Source organism: Aricia agestis, chromosome 8 (assembly GCF_905147365.1).
Source record: "Aricia agestis chromosome 8, ilAriAges1.1, whole genome shotgun sequence".
NCBI lineage: Eukaryota > Metazoa > Arthropoda > Insecta > Lepidoptera > Lycaenidae > Aricia > Aricia agestis.
In genome coordinates this window covers 16,554,943-16,579,373 of record NC_056413.1, presented here as the reverse complement: position 1 = coordinate 16,579,373, position 24,431 = coordinate 16,554,943, and the positions used below count along the sequence as shown (strand labels likewise).

The window sequence follows — 24,431 nt, the reverse complement described above, 5'->3', positions numbered from 1 at the left end:
TTAATTACTTTTATTGTTGGCTTTTTTGTGTTCAAAACAAGTATAGCTTTGTCCAATCAAATCTCAGTCATTACTTCTGCCATGGTACTATCGGAGAAGTTGATTCCTAGACAGATCACAATTTACATTGAATTGACATGACCCGACCAAATGACGTTGGCCTGTCAACTGCCTAGGAATCCATTTTCTCGATATTAAGACTCCTGTAATTTACACTCTACCTACGGCTGTTCCCAATATTTGATCTATCTCTGGTTTTGCCCTACTAGAGATAGGAATAGCTCACATTAGACACAATAGACATAACTACCAGTAGTTCGACTGCAAAGAAACGGACAGGTTTCAATATCTGTCAAATTCGTCGGGTTTCACTAGGATTATGAACGGAATGTGCCTCGCGCTGACTGATATAATTTATTTTTAAATATTTAAAATAAAGATTTCAAAATTGGATTCTGACAATTTTAATCGCATATGCCAAAACACAAACGACAATAGGACCAAAGAGGAACACGTCCATTGAATATGTCATATTTTTAAATTCGTAGGTAACAAGTTAACAACCCTAGCGACGATTTTCGTCATAAAACGTCAAATTTAAAAATTTCAACATCAGTTCTAAGTCGGCATACTCTATCATTCTGTCTACTCTGCATTAGACATTAGTGACATATATTTTACGTCAATTCAATGTTAGCTGCGATCGGTTGTATGTCAAACCAGAGATAGATTGAATATTGATAATCAGACCCTACGTGCCCAAGTCCGACTCGAACTTTGTCGGTTTTTTTCGTAAATCCTCAACAGGAGGTTACTGTTTTATTTTTTATATTTATTCTTCTAGTTTATACATAAGAACTCTTTTAAAATTATCATTTTATTTGTTGTAAACTGGAGTGAGACCTTCACTGACGTCGCGGAAAATTTTGGATCAGCTGTCGCTTCCGAATTCCGATGCTGACAGCAGCTGTGACTAACTCAGCTGCTGCTTAGTTCAGCTTAGTTTACTTATAATTACTTAAAGTCACGGTCCACGGATATGACATACGGTGGTAAGCCCCAAAGGAAAATCTCACGACTGATCGAGGTGCCATACTAGTAGTCTGAATCCCACTGTATAATATATTTTCATTTTTCAGATGTTATATTTTATTGTTTCGTTTTCATCTCAGTTAAAATTTGATTCAGGACTATGCAATATATTTTGATTCTTCATCCTCTACCTAGTACCTACATTATACATAATATAATCTGTTACTCGTACGTTTTTTTTAATCTCTAAAGTATTAATTACTAACACAGAATATAATATAATAGTACTCCGTATTGCTAGTCTAAGATCCCGCTACAATTTTTGCTTTCTTCTTCGTCATTAACTTTGTACAGATTACTAAATAGTGATAGTACTGTCTCTGACCTCTGTACTACTGACAGATAACCGGCGAGACTAGAGCACCGATACCATCACCATCATTATCAAATCATGATACGATCATTCTGTAATCACTTATCAGTTATCAGCGTCTATGAAATGGTCACCGTGATAACAGTTGCGTCGCCACTCCACTGATAACGATAAAATATCGTCACTGTTATAAATAAATGCACTTGGGCTCAATTATTTATTCCGCGCAACCGCGTCGCTATTTAAATAAATCGTTACATCTACATATTATTATATAAATTTTATATAAGCCTATGACTTTACGAGAATCCCTTGGGGCCAGTTTATAAAAATAACCACTAGGGTGTACTTGTATGCATAGGTGTTATTGAAGGCGTTATCATAATATTAATACGCGAACGAAATACTTTGTAACCCTTTTTTCGAAAAATGGGGAAACGTAGGTGCATGAAATTTTGCACAGTTATAGTTTATATGGTGAAGGCACAATAGACATAACGACCAGTAGTTCGACTGCAAAGAGACGGACAGGTTTCAATATCTGTCAAATTCGTCGGGTTTCACTAGGACTATGAACGGAATGTGCCTCGCGCTGGCTGATATAATTTATTTTTAAATATTTAAAATAAAGATTTCAAAATTGGATTCTGACAATAATTTCAATCGCATGTGCCAAAACACAAACAACAATACGACCAAAGAGGAACACGTCCATCGAATACCTATGTCATATTTTTAAATTCGTAGGTAACAAGTTAACAACCCTAGCGACGATTTTCATCATAATTTACACGGCCAGTCTGAGATCAGCTAAGTCCCAGAGACAAAAGTTGAAAACAAAATGATGTAATCAATATTTTTTACAAAATATAGGTAGTAGTCTTAATGTCATTGAAACTAAGGTCGAATTTCGACCATTGGGCGATCTCTAGTTATTATAATAGTTTAAAGTTTAAGCAATAGAAAGATTACTCCTTTAATGTTTTAAATAAGTATTTTATTAGTATGCAGATAGACACTCCTTCCATATCGAAGCCTAGCTAATTTGTAAGCTAACTTCAAGTTTATGCACAAACGTCATTAAATAAATTGCCTAAAGCAACTTTAATAATCCCTAAGTAATGGTCAATTTATTAACTAAAAGTCAAGGTTGTATTGTATTAACAATGTACAGTTTAATAAACAAAATGCGATTTTTGTTATTGGCCACTTTATATCCATTCCACCATTATGCGTAGATCCACCAATCAAATGTGTATGTTTTTGCGTCTCTAACTTATGTTTTTGCCAATGAGTTTCTAAAATACTAGAGTAGCAATGTCTTACAAAAGATTCTCAGAAATGCGTAACCACTTTTTTGTTCAAAAGACAATGTCAAGTCATATATTCGTTATGTCATTATGTATGTGAGATATGCCTGCAGGCATCTTCGAAGTGGCAACGCGTTGCTACCGTAAACTTCCAATCTAGTTACGTTAGTAACATAGAATATCATTGGTTTTTGCTTAAAATTAATCACCGTTTACTTGTTAAGCAAGCCTTAGCTTGTTACGCCCACAATAATTATTTTGTAATCCACAAAATTCACGTGGGTTTGACGCCGTGCGTCCGCGTCTGCTCTTTGACATAGTCTTTGACGTACGGTTCTCAAACATTTTTGATGGCAGAAATACCTCGACAGACACAATAGATATTTCAATTGTTATGCGGCACCCGGGCAGACCCGGGTTCCGCTTGGGAGCTGTGACAAATTTGGAGGACTCCCAAAATAAAGGTTTTGCCTTTAAATGAATTATTGTCGTCAATGTCTGATATAACATTTCTAAATATCATCGCTTGTGGAACCCCGACAAGGCGAAGACCTAGGGCTCCACGGATCACATAGCACACTTTGAGAATGGCTGTTTTAGGAGAAAGTTAAAAAAATACTGTTATGTACTTACCTCTTTGGCCCTGAGTCCTGACTCCTGAGTGAGTAAACATTTGTTAGATTTTTTAAAAGATCTACTTAGTTAAGTGAATGCTATGAGTAGTTTACATACACTCAAGTCGGTAAATATTTTCTCAGCTCAAACTTATATAAGGCCTGTCTATAAATAGAATTAATGGCTGCCTTTCGCGCGCTTTATTTAGAAATCCAAACGCAGAAAATTCTAGCGCGCCATTCCGGTTCTCAAAGCTGCAAGAAAATTCCAAAACTTTACAACTTAGCAACAAGAATTGAGATTTCATAATGTAAATTGTAAAACAATAATAATTGATTATGCGATTAATTATTAGCAATAATTACAGAAACTTTTCCAAAGGATAATGGCGAAAATGTATGGAATTTGGGGCCACCCTCTGTAATAAGCTAATTTTGATAGTATTTTGTATTTTGTTTCTTAACGGGAAAGAGGTGTTTAATATATCTAACTATCTAAAATTTTGGGATATACTAGGGCTCGCTACGTTCGCCCTGATTAATTTGACCAGTGAGAATTCTCTTCTCATTATTTTTCAACAGCTTTTAGCATAGAACAACACTTTTTAACAAAAACTTGCGCGTACTTCTGCCTTTTAACAGCAAAAACATCTGTTCGGAAAGGTGTTTGAAGGCCGTTCACAGTAACTGTATCCGGTAACTGTGGGGTCGAACCTGTGACCACCGTGACCGATTGGCTCCAGTGGCGATGACATGCGATACATAGCTGTATTTAAGGCTTCTATAATATAATATATACGTTTGCAGTCTAAATTACTTAAAAATTGGCTGAAAATATAATTTAAATGAATGACAATTGAACTGGTTTTAATAGAGACGATAAATTATTATGATTAGTTTTATGATTTGTTACACTAATATGTATTCCGTGCTAGAGGTAGAAAATCCAACCTTTTTGGTCAAAATGGGGAAGATTTCATAGTCAGAGGGCGCCACGCGTATGATCTATTTACGTTCTATGGTTCAGAGCGGTTCATACGAAATATTTTTGTACGTTTACCTGTGCCACGTTTACCTGTCTGATGTTTACCTGTGCAATGTATTGTACCTGGAAATTAAATCAGCTCAAAGAAGAATTAAAGAAGAGGGGTGCTTCCTGTAGTGGAAGAAAGGCAGACCTTGTAGAGAGGTTAGTAAATAAAAGTAAATAAATTACTACAGTACTTTATATTTTCTTGGTGAATGTTTTTACTGATTAACATTAAACTCTTGACCATAATTCTATGAACCTTTATTCACTTCGTTTATTATTGTTTGTGAAAAACAAGTTCTAAGCTATCTTCTGCTTTTGTAGGTTTAAGAAGCGTATGATAGAAATTTTAACTTCACTGATAAATCATGTCCCTCAGAACCAGTACAAACCGAAGTTATGGTCATACCAAAAGACGATTATTATAAAGATATAAATAAACATCAAATACAAGAGTATTTTGGAGAGTGAGTATATTAATTCATTTAATAAACTTTTTGTACCTATAAAAGATCATTTTTCATAATCAGGAAAAAGTTTGCTGTGTTACTCTACTTACTTAATTTTAATTCTTTCAGATGCAGTCAATCATTAATAAAGGGGAAAAGTTTATACGAGAATAGATACCTTCTTATATTAAGAGCTGTCTCGATAAATGATTTTACATAATACTTATATAAAAGGTTTTTGTAAAGCAGCAATGAAAAAAACTCAGTATGAGGTTAATATTAAATTTTACAAAAATGGTATATTAGAAGAGACTAATTGTGAATGAACAGCTGGATCTGGAGTTAATTCACATTGCAAGCATGTTGCTACTGTGTTGTTTGGTACAGTTGATATGATTGAACATAAAACTGTAGTATTAGAGGAAGTGTCCACTCAAAAGCTATAGAGTTTTCATCGCCCAAAGAAAAAATATTCTTCCTCACCTCTGAAAGCACAAAATTTACCATACAAAAGAATTAGAAGAAAAGTTTTATAATAATTTTCTGTAAAATGATGTCCACAAAATCGTAAATATGAAGATTGCGATTTCGCCAATTCTGGCCGTTTTATTGCTTTAGCCCACAACCTTTTCCTATTTTTATCTTTTGGGAACAAAAGATAACCATTTTCCTTGCATCCCGGCACTGCACACTTTGTCATTTTTATTAGATTTATTATAAAAACGTCAAAAATATCTCAAATGTAACGATGCACAGATAGGCATAGCGGATCATAGGAATCGCGACACCTAGCGGAGAAAAATGGCAAAAATCTTCCCCATTATTATCTTTACAAAAACCTTAATATGTTATTACTGATTAATGAAGAGAAAAAAGTGATGGAGAATGATGTGCAACAATATTATTGTACAACGATAAATGGCATAATTTCTCATCTTCCTTACGTAAGATGTTTATTGTTGATGGAGGAAAAGGGGGAAAACGATTGGCACTTAACACTAATTGATGCTTTACATCATACACACTTGATATCATGGGATCAATCGAGCTGACTGATCGCCTGATGGTAAGCGGTTGCAAGGAAAACACAATTGTTCAAATTATCCTATCGTCAGAAGCCTATGGACTACTGAACTAATAAAAATGATGAAATCAGCACAGCCGGTTCTATTGTATAGTATCTGATCAAATTGTTGTTTTCATGCCAAACAATCATCGAAATATAATTTTATTAATTAATTTTATTTATGATCTAGCAGCTTCTGGCTGATATGTCATATGACCATAACATCTCACAAGTCACAGGGTAGTATTTCCTATTCTTATTATTTTGCTAAAAAGCTGCCCCTTCATTGACAATTAAAGTTTAAAAATTAAATCATGTTTAGCTAATTATCTCTATTACAATGTCTTTTGTAGTCAATTATCTTTTTTTTTTCATACCTACAGGCTACAAGCAAGAGCCAGGCATAAATACGAGGAAGCTTAGAGATCGTGTACTCCACGACCCTTATCAGTTATCACAATGTTCTAGATCGCAGCTGATAAAAAACAACAAGACGTGATTGACAGCGTCTCCTTCCGCTTGTCTCATTAGACAAATCGTGATACAAATCGTGGTAGTTCCTTCCGTTCTAATTTCAAATTAAATACTTTTGAATTCTCTTTTTTATACTACTGTATTTTGTTTTTAGATACTTTCTTTAGAAAGTACAAAACTACTAGGCCCTACAACTACCGAGTCACGATATTGTCGTTAATTTTGTTTCATAAGTGTTAATGACTTCTTTTTAACCGATTTCGTAAATCCTTTCGGCTATTGCGTTATATTCGCATGTATATGTGTTATGATAAGCAAAAATCTAGATAATTCATATTCACCTTACATTCTCAACCGTATCAACTTATATCAACATTACATCACAAAATAAAGATTTTTTTTATGAAATAAGGGGGCAAACGAGCAAACGGGTCACCTGATGGAAAGCAACTACCGCTGCCCATGGACTTGGCATGGCTGCAGGTGTTTTGCCGGCCTTTAAAGAGGGAATACGCTCTCTTCTTTAAGATTTGCAGGTCGTATAGGTCCGGAAATACTATAAAACTCTAGAATGAACTGTCACCAGCAGGGTGACAGTTGACAGACAAATGCACGGTGGAAGACTGATTATGTCCGAACACTAAAATTACTTCATGACAAGTACAATATAGTACTAGTATCTAGGTAAAGTTACGAGCAAGGTGAACGCAAGGTTCCATAGACTTACACGCCTACCTACTGCTAACATGAATACTGACAATAACAATTATCACACCATACTACTAGATTTTCTTGCATCTAGATGTTTTTGAAACGAAGTCAAGGTTTTCACTTTGAATCAAGAGCTTGCGTTGCTTCAAGCAATATTGTTCAATTTAAAAAAAAATACGCTACTATAAAAAATAACTAATAAGTAAAAGAATTAAGGTTTTTAAAAGCAAGTAAGTACATCATTTAAAACGTTAACTCAAAAATATTAGATTATGTACACAAGTAATCAAAAATTGTATATATGTTCAGTCTTAAATTAAAAACTTCTGTCTTCTAATCATATTTTCTGTAATATTATTATGCATCTGCGTCAGACTTCTAATTATATCAAATAACATGTTACGTGTAATTAAATGACACATGCTCATTAAGATTATTATCTATTGTAGTAGTAGGTAATACATTCGTTAGTTGCAAACCTTTGAGTGGTCCATCGGCACAACAGCTCAAACTATTGAATACTTTAGTAGTTTACAATTTGCAGAAGGGATTTTTGAACATTGAGGTTTCACTGTCGCGCTCAAAGACATTTAATGATGACAAAATTTCAATTTGATTAAAATTTTGACAGATAATGTGTGGGGCTTATGTCAAAATATTAATTTAATTAAAATTATATAATTAATATTTGTCTCTGAGTGCAGCAATTAGACTAACAATAATTAAATCCCGAACCAAAAGATATAAAATTTTCACCCCCGCCCTAAAAGCTGATAGGTTCTATAAGAATTGAACAATCAATGTGGCCAAAATCTTAAGCGTAAAATGCGAACCACCTCACATAATAATAATTATTGTTATAATGTTACATTATATTTAATTTATTTTCCTTATTTATTCTTCAAGTAGACAATTTAATGCCGTACATATTTCTGTTACATGACGTCAAACAGTTGTAGAAATTAATATTATGCACTTGTTTTATAATCTCGATCCGATTTCGTATAGAACAGAAAAAATTTACGTCACGTATGTTATGCACATTTTGGTCATATCTAGGTAAAAAGCATGATGTCAGTATTAATTTAGTTACTTAATATTATGTCAATTTTCAAACATAAGCTGTTTAGTTGTGTTTAGGTTATGAAGCTGAAAAATTTTGCAATGGAACTAATTTTATTAAAATTTGTGGTTCCATAATAAAAATATTATGCAAAAATTTATCTACAATCTACACCTATTTTGTTTCCTATTTTCAAAATTTCTGAAGAAAAGAAGCTAAATGCATTTATGCTTAGCTTTTATTCTGCATGAAATGCGATACTCTTGGTTTTTTTTTTAAATCAGAATTTCTTCCATCTGCCTCATAATGTAGATAATTATTATACCATTTTTTAAATCAGAATTTCTCTTGTTCATATGGCGTCAAATCGACTGATGTAATGTGGAATGTGTGGATACAGTAATTAAGTAAGATGCCATTGTTCTGCCACTATTGTTTCGCGTTTCCAATTTCTTGCCTCTGAATAAGCGTTTCGTAAGATATGGAGAATGATTAAACGCAGTAAGAACTATCACCATCTCCCAAATCTATCCCAAATTTTCACCACTATAATAAAATTAGCAACCAATAATAATAATTAGTAAAACTGGTGTAAAAAAGATTTCAAGATTTCACCCGTTTTCGATTTTAGGCTTTGCATTTTGTAGCTCCAGATTCTGTCAAAGTAAAAATAATCTTTGGTTTTTATCTTGTAAAAAATATACGAGTTAAAACACTGTTAGTAGTTAGCAAGAAATAGTCTTTTATCAGAAACTAGGAAGACAAAGGACATTTGGTGCTATGCAAAATATAACATTTGAACTAGAAATTTAAATAAAGAAATGTTTTGTCTATTTTTATTGTAATTAAATAAAATATTTAGATATACCACAGAAATATCAAGGTAAACTGCATTGATTTATTTCATCTGGATTCTGGATGTATTTTAAAACATAATATTTTCTCAAAGTGGGCAGTAGACAAAATAAGTTTGCGAACCCCTGCTTTAAGCCAAGACAAACTGAATACTGATTATATTTTGAAAGATTTTGAAGGTCGAATTAATATAGAATATAGATTACTCTTCATCAAAATCAAAACTGCACGAGAACAAAGGAATTTGCCACATATAAAAACTTGTTAATATGCACAGAACGTAATACTTATATGTTATAAATAATTAATAATTTGTACGTACAGAGGTATGTCCCTGAAAGATTTAGATATGTGTCGTCATATGTTACGACTTTGGCGCTATACTTTAGTTTAGTGACCTAAAAATGAGGATTGAAAAAAAACAGGTTAATAGAATATAGTTCTTTAACCTGATTTTGTTAATAGAACTAAATTCATCTGTGGGGCTAAGATGGTCACATTTAGCAATTCCTCTCAATCAATTCAGTAAACGAATTGTCAAAACTGTCAAATTGATGAATGTCAAATTAGTACGAATTACTAGACATGAATTGCAAGTAGAGTGACCTTTTTGGGATTTAAAAAAATGAATCATATTTTGATTCATAATATAATTCTCAAAGCGACCATTTTAGCCCCGCGGAAGTTTGTCCCAATTTTCCCATTCTCCTTTTAAAAGAATTGCTCTGCACTTTGTGCATTGACATAAGAAACTGATTGAGCATAAAAAAAGACTTCTCTTTTTAGGGTTCCGTACCCAAAAGGTAAAAACGAGACCCTATTACTGAGACTTCGATGTCTGTCTGTCCGTCTGTCTCCAGGCTGTCTCTCAAGAACCGCTATAGCTAGACTTCTAAAATTTTCACAGATTGTGTATTTCTATTGCCGCTATAACAAAAAATACTAAAAATAAAATAAAATAAATGTTTAAGGCTCCCATACAACAGACGTAATTTCTAGGGCCTTTTTTGCTCGTAATCAATAATGGCAATAGGTAGACACTTGAAATGCTTACAAAATACTCAGTTGATAATTAATACTAAAATTTAAGGGGGCGACTAACACGATACGAATAAGCCCCGAATTGTTTGATTTTCTGAAATTAGATACTACATTATAGTTTCTAAAATTCGTTTTGAGCAAAAACACGATATCTTAAAATTTTCTCAATAGAAAAAAATCACAAAGATGCATCTAATTTTCACGAATTTTTCATTTATTGCCATAACCGTGCGTTGAACTAAGTTAATATTTTAACACATTGTATAGAAATCTATCATTGAGAGATCGACCTAGCGGATTTTTAAAATGTTGTATATTTATCGAGTTATTGAGAAAAAACTAATTTGGCGATGAATCCGCGTCGTCCTTTTTCACCTGGCATATGAAAGACGGGCGTGAGTGTGAAGAGAGAAGGACGATGTTTGATTTTTTGGGTTAGTCGCCCTCTTAAATAAAATAAATATATAAAGGAGGCTCCCATACAAAAAACACATTTTGCCTACTTTCGCTCTATCACGGTACGGAACCCTTCGTGCGCAAGTCCGACTCGCACTTGGCCGGTTTTATTATAAAATTAGGGAGCAGACTAGAGCCAAAGAGTACTGTGATGGAAAGCTACTACCGTCGCTCATGGACACTCGCAAGCGCAACATCCAAAAGTAGCAGGTGCGTTGCCGGCCTTTTCGCTCGTTGTTATTGACTTGTGAAGTAGGTATATTGATTTGTTGTTTATCGATAAACGTTAGAAATACACGGGCAGGTGGTTATTAAGTTGAAGGTCTATTTATATCCGGCACTTTCGTGTTGCGCAGCCTCAGGCGTATCTTTCCTACTCCTAAATATTAAGTTTATTATTATTTTAGCAATATTCCGCGAAATATTGCTAAAAATAATAATAAACAAAATTTTAAGCTATGGATTTCCGCAAAGTAACGCCTGATTCTATTTTAACTATTTCCTACTTCTTGAAAGCCTAAATCGTGCTTGCGTCATGTTACATAATATAATTTTAAAATTTTAACGTAAAGGATTAAGTACTTATATCTTATGGTAAGTGTACTCAGATAGTAGGTCTGATAAGGTCTGATACGATGGAAAATTAAACTTCCAAAACTTATGCGTTGTACGCTGTGTCGGGAATTTTTGTTTACAATTATTCTTTGGACATTTTTTTGTAATGCGTACCTTGAAAACAGCAGATTAAAACGAATCCATCAATATGGATGAATTAATGATGAATCAGAGAAAAATCCATAGGCAGTTGACGGACCTTCCTTCATAGAATTTTGGTCGAGATCTGTTGGTCAATCTAATCAAATTAGTAATTAGTAATTACCTACGTAATTACGTCATACGTAGGTGTACCAACTGTCTATTTTTAAATAGTACCTACATTTGAACTGAATAACCGGAATATTACCGCAATATTTTCTGCAAGATCTAAGGCCATATCCATTATCCATGTCCTAATTTCCATATACTTAATCAAAGGAACTTTTAAACTCTTGGTTTACGCTATGATTTTTCCCATTGCAGGAGTCCCCATCGGAATGGGAGCGGGGTCTCAACGGTGTGCAGGCGCCGGCGCCGGTCGCCGGACTGGGGCGGAAGTGGAGCAGCAGGAGTGCCCACGCCCAGGACACCTCCAACGACAGCCCCGCGCAGGTCACCAACACCACTGACGCCTGTAAATTGCTCGTGGTGAGTGTCGAAATGAATTTTTGAAACTTCGAACCTTTGCATCTTACAGTCTTCATACTGCATGACTGGTGAGATATTTGCAATACTTAAGGAGTGTACTCGGTACTCGATTCTCATTATAATTATATGTAATAACATTAGGTATTTACTTAATTTTTTACCAAATTTCCCTTTAAATGGAATTTATTAAAAGGATCATTCCTGAGTGAATTACGCGGCTAGGCAAATAGGCGAGCGCGGAGTCCATGCATTATTTAACTTTAAGCTACATTTACTGAGTGCGCAATTCATATTAAGTTTTTTTATATATATATTTTTTTCATCTAATATATTAGCCAAATATCACGTTGTCGAGTATTGAAAATGTCTCACCATGTTGTATATTTTTGAATTTATAAATTCTTTATTTGCGTGAGTACTGTAGCCTGACGCCTGTAAACTGCTGGTGGTAAGTACCGTAGCCATTTCTGTCGTACTAGTAGTAGATAAGTAGATTAATACTGATTGGCAACAGAAGAAATGCAAAAAAAATCGTAAGTAGCAGATTTTAGGGACCGACTGATTTCCTTAGTCAAGTTATCGCTTTGTTCGAAAGAAATCTAAAAATCTAAAAAAAATCTTCTGAATTGTACTTATTCTTAAAAAAACAGATATTGACGTGTTGGACGAATGGCCAGTTAAATGTACTGTTTACACAAGAAGCGAGCGAAAGGTGGTCAAATGTCTCATTGAACAAATAATAATTAGACAAAAAATTATCAATTTGTGACACACTTGCTCAAATATTGCAGTAGGTCCCAAGTCCCAGAGCTGGATGCAGGAAACACCGCCTTCATCAATTTATGTGCAAGGTTAATTGGTGTTAATAAAAGCTCTAGATCTTTCCATCGTGTTCCATCGCTAGTACGAATGTACTTACTGCAAACAAAACGAATATGAGTAGATGCATATCAATAGCTTTAATGTGGCCAAATTGTACCAATCATGCCATTGCAGCATTGTCCCACGTCTAACTAAATAACAAAATACTATTGGGATTTAAATCGATAGGAGCTGTAGCCTACAGCTCCTATCCTACAGCCTGTAGGCCACATGTAAGTTTAAGATTGCTCTGCGAAGAGGGAAGGAGGAAGTGATTTCCTTTTGGAAGTTGGTAAAGGTAAGGAGATAGAGACTTGTATATTGTAGGTAGAATTTTTTTAAATTTATTGGGAGCTGGAAACGAGTCCTTTGCTCCTATTGTAGGTAGATCACAACCAGGGTTGCCAGTTGTCACGATTATGATAGATTATTGCTTCCAAAGTCCAGTACGCCGAATGATTTTAAGGGTCCCCGCGGACTTACAATTTAAAGTTGGCCGACTATCGTACAAACCACAGAAATAGATGAAGATAGAAGCGCCATACGCTCGTGTTCATACAAATTGAAGCGACATGGCGCTTCTATCTTGATCTATATTTTCTGTGGTTTGTATGATAGTCGGCCAACTTTAAATTGTAAGTCTGCGGTGACACTTAAGCGTCAGGTTTATATTATATAATACCATTCTCACCCTTACAGCTCTAAAACTATATTACGTAAGCAATAACCAACATCTTTTATTCCAGTACATAGGCGACGCGAAGTCCCCAATATGGCGTCTATCACTCTGCGGCGGGAACGCAGCTGCGGTTGCCTCGCGGGCTGGCACCAAGCTCTTGCCGCCCAAGATACGCATAGTGTGGAACCCGCCCGTCACACCATACCATCACACCGAGAAGCTGCGGCTGGTGGTCACCGCTGTCAATAGTGGTGAGTAACCTTGTCATAAGAGGTGACTTAGGCCCAATTTCATCAACGACTGAAGTTAATACTTCAATTAGTATCACGTTACCTCTTTCGTTTTCGTTATGAATGAAAGAGAAGACATGACATTTTAACAAGCTGTTAACACTAACAGACGTCGGTGAAATTGGGGCTAAGATTGATATGTCTGCTCCGGCCGTCCAAGATAGTGTGAAAACCTCCCATGTCAGACGTGGCTAAACTTGATAAAAGCATGCTTAATGCAGCATGCGTGCTGGACGCAATAATATTCATGCAGTGCTGATTCAGCACGAGAAACTATATATAATATTGATAACTGGCACTGCAGACACCTGTATCTATCTCTAGTATATCTAGTATATTTTTCTAGTTTCCATACCAAAGTTCATAGAAATCGGTTCGCAGTCAGACAGAAGAAGGTGAAATTAAAAGGACGCCAAGAAAATTAGCTACCCTTTTCTAACATTTTAAAGGCGAAACAGTTTCCGTCTTTCTTCCTGTGGTATTTAGAGACCCGGGAAAGAAGGAAGGTAGGGTAGTTTTCATCCCGAAAAAATTGCGGTTCCCAGCGATAACTAATTTTGAGGCAACACCTAAGTAGTATGAAATTAAAATCTAGATTCCAATTTCCAGTCAAAGGTCATGGCCACTGGCATAGACAATATTAGGATTTAGGACACATTGAGCCTTGGTGTGCTGTCATGTAGAGTACTATAATAAGAAGCCCAGGAAGTGAAATGATTAGGAGCCCAATGGCAAGGTCGCTTCAATTTTCATGGCCAGAGAGTGGAGACTCACGAGTTTTCAATAATATTATCGTCAATTTCTTTACAACTTCATATTCATTAATTCATTCAATATCAACAAACGTCCTTTCCTTTCTATCAAAAGGATAGTTTCTAGCGACCTTCTATGGAATTGCATAAAATAAGTATCATCCATTATCCTATTTCATTCAAATTAGTTTTTGTGGCGAGAACAGTTTTAAATTGTTAAATAATCACGAATCACGAAAGTGTTATTTGAATTAATTGATATAATAAAAAAAGATTTAGATTGAAAATAAAAGGATTTTTTAAAGGCATGTATTTAAATCAATATCTGTATATTCCCTTTTCTCGATCAAAATATTTGTAAGTTTCACCAAAAATACTGACTTGCACACTAATTATGCACCCTAAATAATGCGAATTCAGCATACTATTTAAAGTTATTTGCGAAACTGTTTTACTAAACGAATAACTATTATTAAAATAGTATACCTAACAATTCCTTAGTTCAACAAACATACTACAACTTTTTAAAGGAAAACCACCACCTAAATTACTTTTAGGAACATCATTTATCCATACTAATATTATAAATGCGAAAGTATCTCTGTCTGTCTGTCTGTCTGTCTGTCTGTCTTGCTTTCACGCCAAAACTACTGAACCGATTGCAATGAAATTTTGTATACAGTTATTCTAGAGTCTGAGAAAGGACATAGGCTACATTTTGATGTGGGAAAATATCTTATTTCCATGAAAATATCGATGAAAATGAATTCGCATTGCGCGTGGCCAGCGCTCATCCCGGGGGTCCTGGGTTCGAGTCCCGCAGGCGGAACAAAAAGTTTTCAATGTTCCTGGGTCTTGGATGTGTATTAAAATAAAATTTCAAAATCTTAAACATATTTTATGTATAATATTATAAAAAATCCAGAAATTTATCGATGGAATGAACATTTTAGTTCTAATACGATTCAACAGATGGCGTTTTATTTTTTACTTTATTGTAACATAGAACTAATCATAGGTACTTATTAGTTAGTATGTTTTTGTTTATAGTTTTTAATACGTTAGAATATTATCTATACTAATATTATAAATGCGAAAGTATCTCTGTCTGTCTGTCTGTCTGTCTGTCTCGCTTTCACGCCAAAACTACTGAACCGATTGTAATGAAATTTTGTACACAGATAGTCTAAAGCCTGAGAAAGGACATAGGCTACTTTTTAACTGGAAAAGGGGGTTGTAAGGGGGTGAAAATGCGTAAATTTGGTCAAATTAAGTTAGTTCCAAAAACTCAAAATAGATGGCGCCAAGAGTCCCCTAGATCGCGCTATTGCTTGCTCATGCGTATTTCTATAAGAGGTGGTACCATGTAAAGCTAAATTTTCGATGCTTTCGATTGTTATACACGTTCTAAACTAATATTATAAATGCGAAAGTATCTGTCTGTCTGTCTGTCTGTCTCGCTTTCACGCCAAAACTACTGAACCGATTGTAATGAAATTTTGAACACAGATAGTCTAAAGCCTGAGAAAGGACATAGGCTACTTTTTAACTGGAAAAGGGGGTTGTAAGGGGGTGAAAATGCGTAAATTTGGTCAAATTAAGTTAGTTCCAAAAACTCAAAATAGATGGCACCAAGAGTCCCCTAGATCGCGCTATTGCTTGCTCATATGTATTTCTATAAGAGGTGGTACCATGTTAAGCTAGGGTTTTCGATTCTTTCGATTGTTATACACGTTATTAAGTATTAACTAAGAACTCACCTACCAACATAGATTAGATATCAAATTCAAAAACAACAGCGCCAAAACTACTGAACCGATTGTAATGAAATTTTGTACACAGATAGTCTAAAGCCTGAGAAAGGACATAGGCTACTTCTTACTGGAAAAAGGGGTTGTAAGGGGGTGTTTATGCGTAAATTTGTTCAAATTAAGTTAGTGCCAAAAACTGGAACAGATGGCGCCAAGAGTCGCCTAGATCGCGCTATCGCTTGCTCATATGTATTTCTATAAGAGGTGGTACCATGTTGAGTTAATATTTCTATTCTTCCGATTGATATACATGTTATTAAATAACTCACGTACCTATAATAAATACTTAATAGTTTATGGCCTATGGGTATTGGCTATTGGGCAAAGCTAAAGTTGTGTAATGCATTATGCAGCTAAGTTGTGTAACGCTAAATAAGCTTTAAAAGGTATAAAAAAGTTTAATTTAAAAAAATCATATTATGTGCACACTACACGGCTGTTTTGGGTATTTTGATTTAAGGGTACCAGGGTTTTAAAAAGCTTTTGACACCAATTTTATTTACACCGCGCGCTATAAACTGAAGTCCACGCGGACGAAGTCGCGGGCAACAGCTAGTTCTAAATAAAACCCAATTTAATCTGTTATGTTCATATAATTAAGAACACATAAAAATCATCAAGTGCTAATTTCACATGGACTAAACTTTAGCATAGTGAATGGTAACTCAGTTTATAAACAATAATAATAAACAATCGGCAAAGAGCGAGTCGGATTCACGCACAAAGGGTTCCTTACCGATATATTGCAAAATAATTAAGCCTCCGGCTTAGGAATTGCACTCTAGGGGTTGACAAGCTACTAAAGAAAAAAAAAGAAAAAACAACTGGCTTCAATTATGAGTCGACGGAGCCCCGCTACGCGGGGCTCCTACTTCTAGGTGGTTCACAAAAAATAACCACGATGGCTAAGGCGGGAGCAACGCTGCGCTACGCTCCCGCCTTAGCCATCTAATCTAACCCAATCAAGTCGTATTGGGCCAACATTGCTATTAATTATTTAAGAATCATTAATAAATTTATTAACCCATACAATTACAATACAGTAGTGAATTTTGATAATTTTTCTTAATTTTTTTATTTTTTATCAAGAAACCTTGAATTAGGTATATAGTTTTGGAATGATAATATCTTTCATCATATCTCATCATAATTACCTAAAGTCTTAGTCGCTAACACAGAAATAGATCAAGATAATATCTCTGTAGTCGCTAAAGAGTAAAGAGCGAGCGCAAAGGAGTGAGTGCGGCGTTAGATGAGGAGGCCCCAACATGTTTTTCAGTAAAACAGCGAAACAAAAAGAAAATAAAGTTAGGTTAAAAATATTTTAGTTGCACGATTTGTCAATTTGTAGACTTGTTTTGATAATAGAAATTGATTTTATTGTGGTGCACCTTTCGACATCGTTTTTAGAAATTCCGTTGTAAGATTGTCCAATTTAGAGTGCAAGTTAGTATTTTTGATAAACAATTAAAATTTTAGTTTTACAAATAATATATCCGGTGTATGAACCATATTTTTGGTGTGAATTCGGTTATAAAGGTCGTCTCGTTTTGTATGATGTTTAAGTTTTTTTTGAAGGACATGTTCAGTTAATCAATTGTTTTTTTTGATCAGCATTAGTTTTTCTGGTATGCATTCAGTTAATTAGCGGAGTTAAGGTAGTGTGCTGAAAAATTATTCTGATGTGCATTTAATAATATCCCTTTTTTAAATAATGAATAACTTTCACACATGGAAACCACCAGTACCTACCTGAACCGTCATTACGAGGGCTGCTATTTATGTATCCGGAATTAAAAAAAGAAACAAACATATATCATTTAATATGGTTTTATTGCTTTTCAAAATATTCGCCGCGATGATCGACACACTTTTGCATACGCTGGAACCAATTTTCATAGCCCTTTTTCATTCTGATTGAGGTATCTCCAAAACGTGCATTTTGAACGCATCAACAGCCTCTTCGCCGCTCGAAAAACGTTGACCACGTAATTTGTTCTTCGCGTATGGAAATAAAAAGAAATCGTTAGGTGCCAAATCAGGGCTGTACGGCGGATGACCAGTCAATTCGATCTTTTGACCCTCCAAAAACTGAGTTGTTTCAGCTGAGGTGTGACAGCTAGCATTGTCGTGATGTAATATGATTCTGCGTTGTCGGTTGTCCTTTCTTATTTCTTCAAAGACTTCTGGTAAACAAATGGTCGTATACCATTCAGAATTAACCGTTTTACGATTCTCTAATGGCACTGTAGCCACATGTCCATTAATTCCAAAAAAACAGGCGACCATTTGCTTCAAAGTACTTTTTGCACGAGTAACTTTTGTTGGTTTCGGCTCATCTTGGAACACCCACACCGTTGACTGTTGTTTAGTTTCGGGGTCATATGCATAGATCCAAGATTCATCACCTGTGTAGATATTATAAACGGCTTTTGACGTACCACGGTTGTATTTTTTTATCATTTTTTTGCACCAATCGACACGAGCCCGTTTTTGATCGATTGTCAAGTTGTGCGGAATCCAACGCGAACATATTTTTTTTACTGCCAAATGTTCGTGTAATATCTTATGTATGCTCGTCATACTTATGCCTAAGGACGCCTCTATCTCGCGATATGTAACATGACGATCACGCATTATTAGTTCCCGCACAGCATCTATATTTTGTGGGACAACAGCTGTTTTTGGGCGACCTTCTTTATTTTCATCCGTGAGCATAGACCGCCCACGATTAAACTCACTGTACCAGTGATAAACAGTGGTTTTTGATGGTGCTTCATCTCCAAAAGTTGCGGTGAGTTGAATAAAGCACTGTTGTTGATTTAGCCCACGCCGAAAATCGTAGTAAATCATTGCACGAAAATGTTCACGCGTTAAATCCATGGCAAATGAAGACACGCAATTTTCAAAATGACGCCACAATGGAAAAATAATTGACAGTCACATGAAACAAAATGTATTCTTCAACCAAAGAGTTCTATTTTCAAATGTTGTAATTACTTTTTAAATATTGTTATTGTAAGTGGCCAGTTCCGGATACATAAATAGCAGCCCTCGTATATTAATCTAGACTTTGTTAATGTTAAAACTGTGAATGTAAATGAATAATTTGGGCTCACTTAACTCAACATTAAAATATTGTTAATGTTTTTCTTAACATTGAGGCTTCTTTGTTCTTTCATTATTTTTTTCAGTGATCAATATTGCATTCCAGACTTTGCCCCGAGTCCCGGCACTAAATTTAAAAAAGATTCTTCTTAAAAAATGCTTTTGCTTTAGCTGTACGCGAGAAAATAAAAAAAAAGATTCTATTTTCAAATTCTCCAGGTCAAGTGTGCAACGATGAGTCCCAGTTCACGTGCGGCATGACGTCCCTCTGCATATCCTCGGAGCTGGTGTGTGATGGCGTCCGTCACTGCCCGGGGGGTGAGGACGAGGACTCAAGCGCATGCGCCCACCGCCGCGACTACCCCCTCCTGGAGATGCTGAGGAGGTTCGCGGCGAGGAACCAGGAGCTGCTGGGCCTCGATCAACCGGAGACGCAGAGCAAGCCGTCTGTGATAAGTGAGTAGACTGTCAGATACGATAAGTCAGTAGGTAGCCGTAATTATGATGAATCTAGCCCGTTTTTGTCGGATAACAGACTGCTTATCTTGGCTTGGCTTGGCTTGATGTAGATCAGGTGTTAATCGATAGAATAATTATTTAAATCAATAAGTAATAATATGGGCAAACGACACAACCAGTGGCGTAACTATAGGGTGGCAGGGCTGGCAAATGCCACGGGCCCCGTGAGGTCAGAATTTTTTTATACATTGTTTTATTATAAACGTGACGATTTTTACTGATAGGGCCCCATCAATTTGCCACGGGTCCCGGATGTTGTAGTTACGCCACTTGACACAAGTCACAACCAGAGGCGGCGTAAGGCGTGGGCTACGTGGGCCACCGCCCAGTGCCCACGGCCGGGCCTTGCGGTGCCTTGCGCCCCTTGGATCACTAGGATTTTTTAAGGATTTACTGTTTTGATACTACAATAATTTTTTATGAATATTTTTTTATAGTACTTAAATATGTTTTTATAAGCAAAAGATTGTTTCTCTCTACAAAATCTGTCTCTATAAATATTAAAATAATAATTAACATCCAGTTTGGTCTTGCCCCACCACAGCATGCAACCAATGGCAACTATAGGTACTTACATAATATTTCAAAGTTTATTTCTTTTGTAACTACCAACTTCTTGGGAATTGGCATTGGGATGCCAATTAGGTGGTTTCTCCTAAGATTAGAATTAGGCAGTAGTGATAGCTGATGGACACCAGTCACTTCTGCAACAAGTTAACAACCCAATACCCATCTGACTAATTAATCAAGTCCAAATAAAATCGTCAAACTGATTGTATCCTTTATATCCAATGATACCACTTATTTATTCTAATTAATAAAATCGTCAAACTGATTGTATCCTTTATAGCCAATGATACCACTTATTTATTCTAATTAATAATAATGCCCCAACTGCAAAAGGGCAACACCCCCATGACGGATGTAATTTAGAACAGGGGACTTGAAATTTTCAGTGAAGATCAGCGAGGGAGAGAAATCCAGTAATGCCTTCATGGAGTTCGCGGCGGCGCTGAAGCCGTACGGGCCCTGGAGCTACCTGGTGGTCGGCATGCTGGTCTGCGCCACCATACTCATGTTCTGCCTGGCTTGGGGTGAGTAAAGAAAATGTTGATATTTTTTTAAAAGATTTAATGGCCTGGAAACTACCCTGGAAACGAGACATAAGATGTAATAAGAAATCACATAAAAATTAATGTTTAAATTTTGAACGATCTACTTCGAAATGACTTATGAGTTACTAACTGTTGCCTGCGACTTCGTCCGCGTGGACTTCAGTTTATAGCGCGCGATGTCAACAAAATTGGTGTCAAAAGCTTTTATAAAAAAACCCTGGTACCCATTAAATCAATACAGCTGTGCAGTGTGCACACAATAAGTATTTCATTTTTTTATATTAAACTTTATATTTTATGCCAAATTTTAAAGCTTATTTAGCCCTCCAATTACACAACTTTACCCATAAACTATTTATCATTGATAGATTTAAGGTTACGTCACTGCACAGATAAAGTACTGAGTTATTTAATACCGTAGAATAGATATAACAATCGAAAAAAATCGAAACTTAAATGTAAGATGATACCACGTCTTATAGGAAGACTTTTGAGCAAGCGTCAGCGCGATGTAGAAGACGCACGGCGCCATCTATTATGAATTGTTGGAACTAACTTAATTTGAACAAATTTACGCATTTTCACCCCCTTACAACCCTTTTTTCCAGTAAAAAAGTAGCCTATGTCCTTTCTCAGGCTTTAGACTATCTGTATACAAAATTTCATTACAATCGGTTCGGTAGTTTTGGCGTTTGGCGTGAAAGCGAGACTGACAGACAGACAGACAGACAGAGATACTTTTGGCGTTTGGCGTGAAAGCGAGACTGACAGACAGACAGACAGACAGAGATACTATCGCATTTATATTATTAGTATAGATTATGTGCACACTGCACAGCTGTTCTTGGGTATTTTGATTAATTAAGGGCCGCGCTACACTGGAATGGCAGCGGCGAGGCGAGCACTTTCAGCGCTGCCATTCCGGTGTAGCGCGATCCTAAGAGGGGTACCACTTACCAGGGTTTTAAAAAGTTTTTAAATTTGACACAAATTTTGTTGACACCGCGCGCTATAAACTAAAGTCCACGCGGACGAAGTCGCGGGCAACAGCTAGTTATGAATAAAAACAATATTATATAGTAAAGTAGGTATGATTAGTTCTGTTACAATAATAAAGTAAAAAATAAAACGCCATCTGTTTTCATATATTAGAATTAAAATGTTGATTGCATTGATATATTTTCTGGATGGAATATAGGCCAACACGGTACACTCGAACTCCTTTATTTTAGAGCGCCTTCTGTTGTCAACTTGTCACATATATTAGAAATGCAGTAGGAGTTCTATAAGATAAGATAGATTGATTATTATTATACCAAGTGATTATATTATTAAACAAAATATTCTAACGTGTTAAAAACTATAATTAAACAAAAACATACTAACTAATAAGTATGATTAGTTCTATGTTACAATAAAGTAAAAAATAAAACGCCATCTGTTGAATCGTATTAGAACTAAAATGTTCATTGCATCGATATATTTCTGGATTTTTTATAATATTATACATAAATTAATACATTTAAGATTTTTGAAATATTATTTTAATACACATCCAAGACCCAGGAACATTGAAAACTTTTTGTTCCGCCTGCGGGACTCGAACCCAGGACCCCCGGGATGAGCGCTGCCCACGCGCAATGCGAATTAATTTTCATCGATATTTTCATGGAAATAAGATATTTTCCCACATCAAAATGTAGCCTATGTCCTTTCTCAGACTCTAGAAAAACTGTGTACAAAATTTCATTGCAATCGGTTCAGTAGTTTTGGCGTGAAAGCGAGGCAGACAGACAGACAGACAGACAGACAGAGATACTTTCGCATTTATAATATTAGTATGGATGACAATTTGCTAGTTTATTCGACTCACATTCAGTACCTAACTAAAGTCTGAGTTTCTTCGTTTTCAGAATGCTGCTGCAAGCGGTCCAAGCCGTCGGACACGCCCATCAACATCCCAGCTTCGTGCATCGACCTGTCGCCCACGGTCACCGTAACTGCGGCCTCTCAGCAACTCTTCACCCCCCTGCCCCCCTCCCCGCCGGAGTACGAGCCCCCACCCACGTACTCCTCGCTCTTCCCCCGCGCGTACAAGTCATCCCCGTCCCCGGTCCCGCACTGCTCCCACCAGCCGCCGCCGGATTGAGCTGCACCAAATACGCTTCCTAGACCATTGAACTAGCGTTTAAGTATGCATTTGCGCTCTGTAGTTAAAAAGTATCAAGACCCGCTGAGCCTGCTATGTGACATGAGAATGACATGTTCTGTGGAAAATAAGACATCAGTGTTGCAACACTAAAAAACGCTAAATTATATTGACCGATATTGAAGTGTGGTTTTAAAAACTTTGACTCTGTTATTATGAAGTGCAGTACCATTATAATATTTTTAACTTTTTGTTCATGGTGTGATACTTTTTAAATACACGATAGCTCATCATATTGATACCATAAGACATTTCTACACTTGTTGGTGATTGATTAACTCTATTGATGCATCTATAACTATGTATATAATTTATTATGATTTATGACAATTCTCCGATCAATTTACAACGTGTTAACATAAATTTTACTTACTTTTACCATTAATATATTTATAAAATTTATATCAAATTTGTATTTTACGCATAAGATGACCGTTATGAAGAAGCGAAATGAGAGGTTATTACTTAAAAAACAAGTTTAAATGTAAAAAAGTCAATAACTAGAGAGGTCAAGCAAAAGACTACATTTTGGAATGATCGACTAATGACAACCTTTTTTTTATTAAACTTTAGGCCCACTTGCGCCAGGCTAGATTGAACCGGGGATTAAAATAACTCTCCCAATTTTTTGTTTATTAAAAATTATAATCAGTCATATTTTAACAATAGGAAAAAGAAATAAATGATACTGGCGCCAGTGAGTCTAAGGGCCTGTTTCACCACTTCCTGATAAAGTGCCGGATAGCCTATCCGGCACTATTCACTTTTCAGGAACTGGTGGAACGGCCCTAAATGCTATAAAGGTGTTTACACATCACACGGTACGATATCGGACATCGCAAGTCGCAACGATAATTAAAATGTATTAATTTTTTTTTTATATTTTCTAACGTGAAAGGTTGTTTCCAGTTTATCGTATCTCATAATGTGCAACCACTTTAATAATAGATGTACCTAAATTCTATTTAAAAATAATATTAATATTTAAAATGTATATTATGTTACAGAGACCATATTTTCACACAAGTATAACTTTTCTTGATCGTTATCAAATTGTATTAAATATGCTTGTTTTTGATTGTACCTGCGTTTGGAAATTAACGATTTGTAATTTTTTTGCATATGGATCGAAATTATAGGTTTTGGGTTTTTGTGTTGTTTGGGCCATTTATTTTTAGTGCAATATTTTTAAGTTGTTTTTTTATTACTTTGGGACCAAGCTTTGTATCGCCAATCATTTAAATGTCTGAGTATTGTGCCTTAGATGTATTTATTTCTAAACATTTTTTGTAACGCCGTAACATTTAAACGTGACCCCTTAATAATGCAAATCAAAATACTATAATTGTTATAACGACTTATAAGTGC

General features: G+C 35.5%; 1 protein-coding gene across 2 annotated transcripts in view; it reads left to right on the top strand.

Moving 5' to 3' along the window:
* Positions 1–23,935, top strand: part of LOC121729962 — a 58,300-nt gene extending 34,365 nt beyond the window's left edge. Inside the window, exons 3-7 of one of the 2 annotated variants that reach the window (XM_042118725.1) lie at positions 11,555–11,719; positions 13,327–13,510; positions 19,440–19,676; positions 20,696–20,833; positions 22,768–23,935. In XM_042118725.1, coding sequence (XP_041974659.1) covers positions 11,555–11,719; positions 13,327–13,510; positions 19,440–19,676; positions 20,696–20,833; positions 22,768–23,003 — 960 coding nt within the window. In that variant the 3' untranslated portion in view covers positions 23,004–23,935. Of the gene's footprint in view, positions 1–11,554; positions 11,720–13,326; positions 13,511–19,439; positions 19,677–20,677; positions 20,834–22,767 lie in introns of both variants that reach the window. The other variant, XM_042118724.1, reaches the window with a different exon arrangement.
* Positions 23,936–24,431: the final 496 nt, after the last annotated feature.